Genomic DNA, 14,408 nt, shown 5'->3' on the forward strand with positions numbered 1-14,408 from the left:
TGCAATCATCTGCCCTGCTACCATGGCTCACCCTCCCCACCTCTGCACATGCAAGGGAATTTGCTAAACTCTTTAATGTAATATTCCCTATCAGGTACATCAAGGCAGCTCCATGCTCAATGCATTGGCTGTTTTGGACCCCACTCTAGGCATTAAAAAATCGCCCTTTTATTGTATACAGATTTTTAACACCTGGCATTCAATGTTAAGACTTGCAGAATTGGATCACATAGAACTAGTACAATATGCTACACTCGTATATTTGCATCTTACAAATATACATGAAACATTAGTATAACTTAGTATGGAATAAAAGGAAATCCTACCTGCTCTTCAATGAAACGCCTCTGTTTAAAAAATTCCCAGTCTTCCTTTAGCATGCGTTGTTTGGTTTTCATTGCCATCTAAAAGAGAATTTAAGGAAAACCCATCGATTCAATCAGAAATCCTAAGCTGAGGTCAACTGGTCTATCAGTTTCATTAAACATGGCTTGTCTATACTATTTTGAAAGTACTTTCATGCTTAGTTAATATGAAGTGTATTTTATTTGCTAATAATTTATTTTGAGTCACTGAAACATAAGATTTTATATTCATTTACACTATTTTTAGTCTGATTTTCCCACTGTAATTCCTTATATTAATATTTCTTTTATTTAAATATTTTCATAGCATTTCCAATAAAATCTGATTGGCATTAAATCCTCAACATCTGAGATCCATTAAAATCCATAAAAATCTAGAGATACAGGACTTTTGGCAAGGTCTCAAGAAAAACTCAAGTGCAAACTCTGACGTAGCACATGTGGAAATAACCACCCAATAAAAAGTCAAGAAGATGGTGAGAGTAAACAAAAATAATTATTGACCTAAACTAACACTATTTACCACTTTTATTCATCAAGGTATTTCATGCCCATGATTTAGCTAAAGCTGGAAAATTATTTTAAGTACTTGTCCTTGAATCACATCATCATAAACGAACACAGTGCCCGTAACTTTTTGTACACAAATTCTATTTTCCTCATTTAGTAAATAAATTCACTCTGACAAAATGCAAAAGCTTCCATGAACTTTAACATGGCAAAATGGAACAAAGTCTCCCCTGCTGAACTTTACAACATTTTAAGAGCACTAGTTCATCAGTGACTAAAAACAAGCATCTAGGTTATCTTTTACAGTTCTTTTCATTTTCACAGTTGCAAAAAAACTCTGACACCTTACAGACATAACAAATTGCTTCATGAAGACACAGCAGTGAGCCAAAGTCCAGTATATTGTACCAACAGCAATCTCTTTTTTCTTGAAAAGCATGCCTCCAGAAATTCATACTTGATCAAAAGTTTTAAGTCTTACTATTAATTAAATGTATTGTGGCTATTATAATTATTTAACTTGTGAAAATCAATTTTTAAGCTGGAGATCTGAAACAGTATTAAGTGGTAAAGTTCTGCCTAATGAATTTTCGAAACAATCAGCAGCATGTAATTCTAATTACTATTGTGGATTTTTATTTCCCTTGCTCCAGTGAGGCTATATTAACACCAAAAGACGAGTTTATCGTGCATGTGAGTCTTTTAAAAAAATAGCATGTATGAAATATTCTTGAATCACTGGTTCCATTTTTTAGACACACTAAGAAGTACTGCACAATCTGTAGCCATCAGAGGTTTCATCCTGGCTGTACTACCAGGTTCTGAGCACCCTTGAGCTACATACAAACACAGCAATACTCACTGGTTTAGGTGCCCTGCCACCAAGCTTAGTTCTCACCAGAGACAGACACCTATATTTGTTATTTGTTTTAAGAGAAGACTTTAATGCCAAAACATGAAGTTCAGAACAGCCAGTGCATTAACAGGGAGCTGCCTACTCAAGCCTGCCCAGACACTTGTCAACAAAAAAAGCACTGCTCACATGTTGGTACCATCGAGTACAGGGGAATGGGAACAGGGGCTGAAGCTTAAGTTTTCCTACTTCCAACTGTGCAGCCTTTCCAATACCCCATGTCTGCAAGTATATTAAGTTATTAATTCCATAAATAGGAAATCACATCTCTCCCCTCCTTATTTTCCCCAGTGAATACTTATTTCAGCAGAGCAAAGCAACTACAACGTAAACCATGTGATTCACACCCAAGAACTCTGGTAGGAAGAGGGAGATAAATTCAAATGCCATCAGAAGGAAAAATTTACACTTCACTTTTGCACATCTGGAGTATTGTGTCCAGTTCAAGATGGACAGGGATATACTGGAAAGAGTCCAACAGAGAGCTATGAGGATGATTAAGGGAGTGGAACATCTGTCATACAAAGAAAGGCTGAGAGACCTGGGGCTGTTAGGTCTTGAGAAGACTAAGAGGGGACCTTATTAATGTCTAGAAATATCTGAAGGGTGGATGTCAAGAATGGGCCAGTCTCTTTTCAGTGGTGACCTGTGATAGGACATAGGGAAACGGCACCAAGCTGCAACACAGGAAGTTCCACCTCAACATGAAGAAAAACCTCTTTACTGTGAAGGTGACAGGGCCCTGGGACAGGCTGCCCAGAGAGGTTGTGAAGTCTCCTTCTCTGGAAACTTTCAAGACCCGTCTGGACACATTCCCGTGTGATCTGCCCTAGGTGTTCCTGCTGCAGGAGAGAGGTTGGACTCTATGATCTTCAGAGGTCCCTTCCAACCTCTGTGATTCTATGGTCTGCACTGAATACGCTACCACTGCTGCCCAATGGAGAAGAAAGGTCTACTATCACCCTTTTCCTTCCTCTCTGTATATTGAGGCTAAAAAGTATTTGAGACCCATCAAACAAGACATGGCAAAGTGATAGAGGCAGGTGAACAAGTAGTTTTCCATTCTGAAACAGATTTAATCATGAAACAGAACGAGCAGTCTGGTCAGAACTGACACATACCACTAGATGACCTGTAAGAACTCTGATGTTCATCAATACATCCCAGGATACTTGCTGATTCCAAATTTTAAACTCTGTATGAAATATGAAAAATTTGAGCATCCCAAATTCCATCTGTGAATCTCACCTACTTTTCCCAGCTTGTTTCATTAGAAACAATAAAAATAATTCCTTGTATCACAAACTCTCAGCACCCAAAAATAGCAAGTGTTCCAATAGCAAGTGTTCAGGAGGCTGAGGGGAGACCTCATTAGTCTCTACAACTACCTGAAAGGTCATTGTAGAGAGGTTGGTGCTGGTCTCTTCTCACAGGTCATTAGCGACAGCACAAGAGGGAATGGCTTCAAGCTGCAACAGGGCAGGTTGAGACTGGACATTAGGAAAAAAATTTTCACAGAAAGAGTGGTTAGACACTGGAATAGGCTGCCCAGGGAGGTGGCTGAGTCACCCTGGATGTGTTTAAGGGTTGTTTGGATGTGGTGCTGGTGGATATGGTTTAGGGGAGAACTTTGTAGAGTAGGGATGATGGTTGGTCTTGGTGACCCAAGGGTCTTTTCCAACCTGAATAGTTCTATGATTCTATAATATAGCATACCCTAGTGGAAGGTCCACAGATTATCTCTGCTGATACTCTATTATATTCCACAGTAGATAAATGAGGACCATTCTTAAGTTCTCTCCTCTGTGGTGGTCTACATGTTCTCACCTTTGATACACCAGCAATAAAACCTCACAATTTTGTCTAGGCAAGTGGCAGCAAATAATGAACATGCATTCACTGTTAAAATCCACAGTTTCCATAGTAGCTGGACTTTCTGATTTCTACTTTGTTGACAAAAATACCACTGCAAATTCAGGTAAGATCGTCATACCAAATTATGTATTTTTGATCAAGAGCCCAAAACCACAGGTTAGGATGGGTGTTTGGGTCTGTAGGCAGGGCTGATAGCAGGGAAAGGGCTACAGGGGTGGCTCCTGTGAAAAGCTGCTGGAAGCTTCCCCCAGCTCCAAGTCAGACCTACCTCTGGCTGAGGCTAAGCCCAACAGCAAGAGTGGATGTGCCTCTGCCATTAACATGGTCAACAGGAGGAAATGGAAACCGCCAAACACTCTGCAGCAGAAACTGCCAGGAGCTCTGCACCATGGAGAAAAGAGGGGGAGGTGAGAGAAACACCCATGCAGACACCAAGGTCAGTGAGGAAAGAAGAGAAGAGGTGCATCAGGGCAGAGATTGCCCTGCAGCCTGTGACAAGATGGCAGGCTGTTCCTCTGCAGCCTCTGGAGGAGCATGGTGGAGCAGATATGGCTCTGCAGCCCATGGAGAACCTCATGCTAGGGCAGGTGGCTATGCCCAAAGAAGGCTGTTACTCTGTGGGAAACCTGTGCTGGAGCAGTCTGTTCCTAAAGGACTGCACCCTCTGGAAGGGACCCAGGCTGGAACAATTTGTGAAGAACTGCAGCACGTGGAAAGGACTCACGTAGGAGAAGTTTGTGGAGGACTGTCTCCCATGGGAGGGACCCCATGCTGGACCAGGGGAAGAGCATCAGGAATCCTTCCCCTGAAGAGGAAGGAGCAGCAAAGACAAGTGAGTCCTCCCTGTCCTTATCTCAACCCAGGAGCTTTTTGTTGTATTTTCTACTCCCCATCCCACAGCAGGGGAGGGGGAAAGTGAACCAGCAGCCATGTGGTGCTTAGTTGCTGGCTGGGCCTAAACCACAACAGCAGTGTTTAAGGCAAGACTACGAAAATGTTTTTTCTACTTATAAATACCAGTATAAAGATCCGTATCTCCTCTAAAATTTCATGGTTTAAGTTTAAATATTGTTTCCCCTACAAATCCCCCTTGCAGGTTTTTTTGGTCATTAGGAAACAGGGAGTCACTGCATTAAATTTCTTCAAATGGGAGCAGGTCTTTTGTTTGTATCAGGACACAGGCTTCTCTGAGCAGATAAGACAATCCTTGTGCTGGCTGCATGGCCACTTGATATAGAGACATACAGAAAAATCCTTAAAGAGTTGATTTAGAAGTGGTGCAGATCAACCAGTCATAAGCCTGATATTAATGTGACTCGACAGAAATTCCATCTTTTGGAAAAATAAGTGAATGATGACAAGTGAATTAGGCTCTCTTTCTTACTGGAGAGGACATATCAGACAGCCCTGACACCATGTGGAAAATTACTTCTAGTAACACAAAATGTGAGATGATGAAATTTTACTGAGCTGCCATCAAATATTTAGGTGCACAAAAGCAGACAGACCACGAGATAACTTTGTAACGGATAGCTCACAACTGCAGACCCCAAATATAGAATAATGTCTAAAAAGATATTCTTTATGTCCTGTCTCCATCTTGAAGGAACTGAAATTAATGGTAAAAGTTCACTTCATCACAGTGAACAGCTTCTGAAGGACATTTACAGTGTACTATAAGACTTCAAAATATGGTTTTTATCTACAGGAGTAATACAGCATTACTAAATCTCAAATTTGATCTCTTTATTCTTAATGCTCATAAAACTTCAAAATACAAGCTCTACAAAATTCTGTATCTTCATTTATGTCAAGACATACTCTTTATTCTAGTATACTTAAGATCAAATTAAACAGTATTCAAGGTCCTATCCTGAGCTGTTGTTCTTAAAAAAAAATTAAGTTATTTGAACACATGACAAAAATCACAGGAGGAATTTTGGGACAGCGTAAACAACCACTTGCAAAACAAATTGCTACCTTCCCAAAAATTAAGCTCTTGACAATGTAGGAGTTGGCACAATGTGATTTTTTTTTTTTTTCTGAAACCTAGCACAAACTCAGAAGAATCAGCTGTCGAACATCTACTTAATTAAAAAAGGATAACTTGAGAGGTCTCAAATATTTATGTAGTGACACTCCAAAGTTCTGATTTTGACAGCTGCACAAAGGTCATCATGCAACATGTAATAGGTTTTAAACGCAAGCTCTTCCTCTGAATTTCATTTAATGCTATTATTATTTTGGCAGCTTAGGTTTTTTTCTGGGGTGGGCTTGGGGTTTTTTTTCCCTTTGCTAGGGACATCTATAAAAGAAAGTTTCAGATTACTGGGCTATGGGTAGTTTACAAGCTAAAGTAAATTTAAAAATGTTCAAAGACCACATCTAAACAACTGCACAACAATCTGCTTCAGCAATTTGAAGATATTTCTATACAATCACTATCATATACTGGTATGTTAGTGTTCTTTTCTATTCTGAAAGACTAACATCAACAAGAAAAGTTAGATTTTGTTGCCACAAAGCTCTGGATAAAAATACTAAAAGTCTTCACTGGAGGTACAGCCTTGCAAGGGCTGCTCCTTACATAATCACTCTTAAGACTGCTTACATGATCCTTACCTGTTCATCAACGTAATCATCTATTCTTTTCTGGCATTCAAGCCATGCTTCAGCAACTTGACCCATTTCCTGTTCCAGCTGATGATACCTTTGTAGCAAGGTACTATACATATCTTCACTACAGGAATCATGTGTTGTTCCAAGCCTAGAAGTTTAAATAGCACTTGTTATAGAAGAGACATTTCACTGAAAAATCACACTAAGTTCTGCCAGCCAAAAAAGTGTTGTTACAGTGCAGTTATTGATACACCTAGAACCACACAGCTGCTTGTATCCCAAAGTTGAGTATTTTTAGTCATTTTTCCAAAAATATCCAACAACTGCTTGTTCTCTATGTTCTGTAACCAACAATAGCAAGAACGTGGGAAGTGCAACATTTCTAGAGCCTCTTTCCCACATGCAACCAGATGTCAAACCTACTGAGCAGTATTTATTCAAATGTTGTAGTTTTACATATTTATCCTACCAAATTCTATGGGCTAAATATACATGTTGATTATTTACTGCAGAGCTATATAGTAAAAATAAAGACAGAAGCTTGTTATCAGAACTCTCATGATCAATGCTAAAAAGATGACTAGATGAGTTGGAATCCCAGCTCAAAAGTGCTGTAGGATGAGGCAAGTGAGATAATTTGGTTGGATGCAGTTATCCATGATCACTCAAGTAGCCTCAAGTTCAAAATGTGGCCATGCCATTCACTGATGACTGTCCATGTAAGGAGCCCCAGAAACTGAAGACTGATTTTACCTTCCTTTCTACTACATCTTTGTACAGCACTTTCCTTTGAAAAAAATCTATTAAAGAACATCATCATTATGATACTTAAGTAAATAAGCAAACTCACGAAACCTGGACTTCAGAAATAAATAAAAATACAAAATTCTATTAGATAATTTGTGTTTAAAGCACACTAAATTGTAATGACCTGTAAATTAACAGAAAGAAACTAGCGCTTTTCAACTTTTCTCCTACTGAGTAATTAGGAGGAAAATGGTTGGTAGTTAATGAGGCAGAGGTTCTGTGGTCAAAGCAAGTGCCAAAAACCAAAATTCGAGCATCTCAAGACTTGACATTTAAGGCCAGTTCCACCATTTCAAGGTTTGTTATAGATTTCCATTGCAGCAGGATGCTAACCCAACCTATGAATTACATAGTCCTGCCTATCATCCAGCAAATAACCAAGCCCTTAATTTTAACATGGCAATTAAGTATAATGAAGAGCTGAGCAAACACTCAGCATTAGCTTGCAGCTGTTAGCATGACTTTGCCAATAAATTGAAGTCTGGTTTATTTTATTGTTTTTGCCCAGAACCTGCAAAACAACCACTTCAGAAAGGTGCATAAGGAATCCTGCATGTTAAAAAACTTCCAAGTCCACGCTTGGGAGAATACAAAAAGCAGCTTAAAGGGATACAGTGATTTTAGGATATAACAGTTCCTCACTGTCAGTGCAAACATTGTAATTCTTGTTACTAGATCATGATTTACTAGTATTCTTGAACTGTTTCTAGTATTATGCTATTCTGTGAAATTCTAATTTGTACTGTACAAAAGTCAAGAATTTTGTCTCGTAGCTGCTGCTGCATAGTACTATTCTTCCAAGCACTAATTATGCACAAAATCTTTTAAAATACACTCTCAGAAGCAAAAGAACTTAACATTAATGCAAAAGCATTTCAACTTTTAATTTTTCTTGTGACTTTAGAGTAAAGATTAGCATGCTACTATTAAACACACTTTTACCCTCTGCGGCAAATATAAAGCAACAGTCTACCAGTCCTGCAAACAGAGGTGGAATATATTCCTGGACTGCTGTAACAAAGCCATAAAAAGCATCACACAAACACCAAACTTAAAAAGAATTGCTTACTTTACAGTAACTGAATCTTCCAAGGCACACCTGTAGATAGTGATCCTACTCTATGTGTATATCTTGAACAGGAACCCAGAATTTTTTGGCCAAGAGCATTTACCTGAAGCTGCACATATACCCTGAACACTGTCCCATTCCACACAGGGAAAACAAAAAGGACAGAAAATCTTCAGGTGTCAGTTATTAGTTCATTACCAAACCCAAATTAAGCAGCCTGTTGAATGTAGGAGGCAACTCTGCCAGTGGTTGCATATAATCAAAAACATCTTAACTGAAGAGACAGTTAACCTCTAAGAAACCTTTCATATGGACATTTTCATCAGGAAGCACAGTCACTCACCTGTGAAAGGTAGGTGACTAGATTCCCCTAAATACTGATTATGAAAATACAACTGTCTGAAATGCTGTGTCTGATCTAGAAGCCCTACTGATTAATCAACTCTTGATAAGCATATGGACAGATCTTACAGCTGTTCAGACTCCAGACTGTGCAACTGAGTGTGCCTCCCAGGAAAACCAGAGTTGTTGACTAGGTAGCAGAACAAGATACAACACATTAAGACCCTGGCAGTTTATCCTGAGTAGATGACCAGTCCTGTGAAACACTGATACAGCTGATCTCATATTAGATGGTAACCTCCATTCCCACAAGACTGAGATGTTCAAACCTTCCTAAGTGAACATCTTTTGTAGTCTGACATCTGAGAAGCACTCTTGGAACTCATCACAGCCCACCAACCATACATTCTGAAAAAGCCAGAGATACACAAAAGATTTAGAAATTTAAATAAGGGACATTTCCTCTTCAGGAAGAAAAAACTCTGCCAACACCTTCTCTACTGCATGCAAGTGATTCTCTATGGATCAAATCATCAGAGGACTAGGCTGAGCCCTACTTCTCCATGTGAGGCCTCTCTGATAGAACTCCACCAATTCCCAAAAGAGGAGACATTATCCTCCAGAAACATTTCTCAGGAAAAGCTACCCAATTCTCTTAATTCAAGATCCAAAAAACTTAGCAGTAAAGTCCTGGAATTTGATGAAAACAGAGGTCATCTATGTTTACCAAAGAAACAGACATAACACTAAATAATTTAGAAATCATGGAACAGGAAGCTCATGCTGACTTAATCTAGGCCAAACCATAGTTTATGTGCAACACCCTTAGAGCTATCAAGCCAACACAGATGCACTTGAAAAGAAATTCCTGCAGGAAGAGATTCTAATCTCATCATACTAAGCCTCAAAGGTATCTGTCACTACAGTGAAGTTCTGCAGAGAAGCACCTTCTGTTGCCCAGACTTCAATTGCAGTAGCACTTGACAACAACAAGTAAATGAAAACAACTCAAGGCTTTTGTTAAGCCATGACCTTTAACTTCACAACGATCATTCTCATTTCTGCAGGTGAAGGCAATGTGAACAGTCTGGATACAGCAAGGATTGCTGCAGTAAGAGGTGCAAGGAAGCCTTGCTAGAAAATATGGAGACCCAATCAGTGGTACTGGCAAGTCAAACATAGATCACTCAGAAAACATGTGACTGAACAACATGCTTTTGTACACAGAAACAGAATTACCTGCCTGGAAAACAAACAAAAAAACCCAAACATACACACAAAAGGCTTTCTGTACCCCAGTTTCAAGTAAGCCAGCTAGACAAAATACTCTGAAGGACCTTAGATTTCTTGCTCAGCCCAGTGACAAGCTTTCTTGCTTTTTCTTGCTTTCTTTTCTAGTATCTACTAGCAAAAGGAGAACTTAGACATTTGTTTATTCACTGTGGGCAACATCTCCTGACAGACTTAATCAAAATACTCTTGCAGTATGGAAAAATACTAAAGACAAAACCTTAAAATCACATGAAACAAGAGAGGTCAAAAGAAACCATCCACGACTATACTTTAAAAAGGTACAGATTTAAAATAAAGAACAAAATTTCTATGAGTTAACACCTCTTCCCTAAAAAAAACCTAAACACTTTGCAGGTACACAAATTACAAGCAGAGCAACCTTTCTAAAAAAAAAAACCACACATTTTAAAGTCGCAGGAAACAAATGTCATCAGACCCACAAACACATAGCAAGGGATTTTGTTTCTTTTTCTTTCTTCAATGAAAAGATTGGTTAAAACTCTGAAGTAAGTTACTTGTGCTCTCTGGGAAGCATGATGGCAGAGGCTTTAATTCACTTGTAGAGCTGTAAAGACAGTACCAAGGCCTGATGACAAATGAAAACAGTACTGTTCAGTCCTGCCATCAGCATTTTCATGTCATTTTACTAGGTAGCCTACGAGTAAACAGATTAGGGTAGTTAATTCTTCAGACAAGCCAGTTATGACAGCAGCCTGCTCAATCAACAATACTATTCTCAAGACAGATCAATGAGAATTTTTACCTATTAAAATTGTAGAAGCAGCAGAGAATTAATTTTTTTTTAACACTGTGGTTGCAAACATGGGTTTTAATTTATTTTTTAAATTAGAAAAGTTAAACTCTACCTCAATTGTGACACCAATGTTGGCAAGCTATTCTGCAGGAGTGGCTCAGAAAATACCAGATTTTCAAACAGATGCTTATTGTGCAATTCCCATGTCACCTGAAATTTCTTCAAATGTTCATTTTCCTACAATGGAAGAAAACAACCAAAAATAATCCAGGGTTAGAAAATAATAAAAAACAAATGCTAAGGCAAGAATTTATTTTAAAAATCTAATTTCCAACATAAAGGATGGATTATCCAGCTCAGATCTTACCCAGTTTTACTATCCAAAAGCTCAAAATTATGCAAATCTTTAATGACTTAAATAACCATAGCTTCATTTCCTGTTTTTCTAAATTGTCATAGATTAGAAAAAAACCCAAAAATCTGTTTTTAACGCTTCCATTAATTTCTGCACTGAGATGTATTTTATGATCTGAACTGGTTACTTATTCCTAGGTTTTCTTATAAAACAATTAACCATCTCTGATTATTTTTCAGTTCTTTGAACTTATCTAGAAGCAGAGATATATATATATATATATATAAGATGGCAAGTGGTAATCTAAAACTGACATTATCAAGTAAGCAGTTATTCTCAAGTACAGCTTCAAAAAATTGTTTTCTAAATAGACAAGAGACCACCAGATAACTTCTCCACTAAGTAGCATGTTTTTCTATCTGAGGTTACTTAATACATAATTTTATATCATATCAAGACCTAAAACTTAAATCTACTGTTATCAAAACTCAGTAATATTTTTTCGGATCATTAAGTCTTCCCACATACAGGCAGTATGGAGATTTTCTATACCAGGACTCCCCCATGCAGCAAATATATCTGCAAGCATTCTGGCATCAGATCAGCAAGTGAGCCCTATGCCCTATAACCATGAGTACCCAGAAATACCAGAATACTCTGGAATTTCAAAGTACTCTGGAACAAGCACAGAGGGTTAAAAAACCAAATATTTCTATCAGACCTAAACAGAAGACCATCAGTATTCAAAAAAGAACCAAGTTTGGAGTTTTATTATTTAAGAAGGGTCGATGTTCTTTTCAAGTTGCACAAGACACATGCAGCATTTCGCTTTGAATATCATGTGTTTAAAATATATTTTTATAAATTGCAAGTAATTTCTCGAGGGTCAACACTGAGGCTGATTACCTAAGTCATTCCCTATTATGCTGTGAACAGATCAGTCAACACTTATCTATAAAATCTTGTATATCAGCTTGCACAGAGTACAGGATCTCTCTCAAAAAAATACAGGTAAGTTTTCCCTCCTAGTCAGCTATACTGTGTACTTGAGGGCCCTTCTGCACTGACCACAAGTCACTCTCAATATAAAGGGTAATTCCCTGGTGGGGAACAAGACTTCAGTTCCTGCTCTTGAGCTTTGCTAGTTAGGTGGATTCCTTTGAAAGGAAGGGCAACTGTTCCTAATTTCATTGAGAAATTAAGTTTCTCGCAGGTGGAAGTTCAAGGAAGCCGGCACTAAGTTTAGAGATCCTGCCTGCCTTTTATGTATTTCAGCTGAAAACACTCCTTCCTTACCGGACTGGTATGTTAAGAGGAAACAATCATGCTCACTGAAAAAGCTAGTGACCCCGTTGCCTGCACTGAAAACTGTGACATACTACTCCAGTTAATAAAAAGGTTATTTAATAAAACCAGGAAATGTATTACATGAGACAGTATCCTACATTCTCACATTTCAGTTTCTGAATCTCACAGTTTAATAGAAAGAAGTTTTCAGTACTTACAGACTGCAGAAGAAAAAGGACCAAAAAATGTGGGTTATTTTGTGTTTTCTTATGCTTTTTTTTTTAATAATAGGAATTTTATTTTACGTTTAATTTTGTCAGAAAAGGGGTAGGAAATTAGGGAGTTCAAGCATCTTCTGTCTCTTCATGGCTATTATCTCAAGTTCTCATACCTGCTAAGTTTTTATGATAACTAGTTCACAGTAATAACCAGGAGAAAAATAAAGTATTATTTTTTGATCAGCTCAGTAGTTCTGTCACTAATGGGTACATTATCAGTAGATCTACATTGAGAAAGCTACCTTTTGTACTGTAAGCTATCCACTTTTTGGCTGAACAAATTTCTAAGTTCCAATGCAAATCAACCTGAAGAGCAATCTTCTCTCAAGCACCTGGTTAGAGACTTAATGACTACTAAAAGCAGCCACTAAACTGGGGACGGCAGTCACAGGTATAACAAAGTGATAAAGCTGAGGAAGACAATACAGACAACAGCAAATACAGAGCATCAACAATAGAAAAAAGTCTCAAATATGCTCCAGTTTCTTAATAGAAACATCTTCCTGCTTTGTCAATTCAATTTTACTAACAGCCCTACCTCAGTAATAACACTCTACTTCCCCTCCATTTTACATACTTCTCCCCTGTGGCCCCTATAGCCTTATAACTGCCTATTCTTTTCCTCTCTTTATGTACCCAGACAGCAATTTTCTTCTAATCTGCAATAAAACTCAAGTTTACCAGTTTATCCACTCTTGGGTTTTTTGCTTGTGCAAGTTTTACACAAGAAAAGGGATGTACAGGTTAAGGACATGAAGAAAGGATGTACAGGAAAGAATCAATAAAAAAAACAGGATTCATAAACTTCTCAACCCTCAAGCAAATTGAATTACAGAATTTGTTTACTGTATTACTCACTCATGATGAGTGAGATGGATGGAATATAATCTATACTATAATCCAAAATCTAACATCAAATCAGTTGACAGAATAAGCACTTAAGGAAGGACAGAACTTTAGAGAGAATAAATAACATAGAAGATTAATTCTGAGGCAAGAGATTATCTTTTCAAGCAGTATTCTTGCTTATAAGGGAAAGAAAAATTGAACATCGAAACAATCTAAGTTAGTGCTACATGTAAAAATTTGGGTCCTTTAAGTGTGATTGTCAAGAGACCATTAAAGATTAACAGAGAAGTGTTTCACACATTTTTAAAGGCCTTATCTAAAATGTTGTAGATTTACTTAAAGATTAATTTCAGAATAAATGCCACCAACAGCATCACACCTTTTTCTTCAAACAAGAAATAATTTTGCCAATTCACTGTAAGAGAGGCCTAATCTAAATCTTTGAAGAATTAAATTTGCATTTTCAGAATCTCCCTGCCTTCAAGCAAGCACACACAAAACACCTTACATTTTACAAACCACAGAAGACAACTGTAAGAGCCCAGAACAGCTCTGCTAGCATTACCCCTAGCAAGTAGAAGCACATAGGTTATTTTTTGTCTTACCAGAGTAACTAGAAAGGCGCTGATTGTACATGCTGCCTGACAGAGTGCACTGTATTCTTCAAGTAGGAGTGAGATGAACTGATGTGCCTGTGGTGGCCCTTGTATTGCTAATGTTGATGCAACTTTAGATCCCAATGACAAGTGTCTGAGCAGACGAACCTTCATTTCAAGCACATATTCTCTAGCTTGCTGTTCCAACCGTTGGTAAAGCTGATAGGGATCTCTTTCACAAAGCCTGTATTTTTAGAATATTTGTGACCAAAAAAAAATAAATGCATGTAATCAACAATTTTCACTTTCCTGAAAATATTGACCAGTTACCATCATTGTCATCAAAAAGAAACAACGGCTAGGGTTTACAGAACTACCTTAAATCTAGGAGAACACAGTCCAGTTCTCTACTTCTACACTGTGGAACTGAGCTCCTGTGTAGCTTTAGGACTAGGATGCTTGCACACCTGAGGAACAAATTAATTCAGGATCTCAG

General features: G+C 38.0%; 1 protein-coding gene across 2 annotated transcripts in view; it reads right to left on the minus strand.

The window, feature by feature from the left end:
- Positions 1-14,408, minus strand: part of FAM193A (family with sequence similarity 193 member A) — an 82,413-nt gene that overhangs the window by 26,147 nt on the left and 41,858 nt on the right. Inside the window, exons 6-9 of one of the 2 annotated variants that reach the window (XM_051618707.1) lie at positions 13,922-14,156; positions 10,660-10,784; positions 6,286-6,430; positions 327-404 (exon numbers count right to left, since the gene is read on the minus strand). In XM_051618707.1, the coding sequence (XP_051474667.1) occupies positions 327-404; positions 6,286-6,430; positions 10,660-10,784; positions 13,922-14,156 (583 nt within the window). The remainder of the gene's footprint in view (positions 1-326; positions 405-6,285; positions 6,431-10,659; positions 10,785-13,921; positions 14,157-14,408) is intronic. The other variant, XM_051618708.1, reaches the window with a different exon arrangement.

Source organism: Apus apus, chromosome 4 (assembly GCF_020740795.1).
Source record: "Apus apus isolate bApuApu2 chromosome 4, bApuApu2.pri.cur, whole genome shotgun sequence".
Taxonomy (NCBI): domain Eukaryota; kingdom Metazoa; phylum Chordata; class Aves; order Apodiformes; family Apodidae; genus Apus; species Apus apus.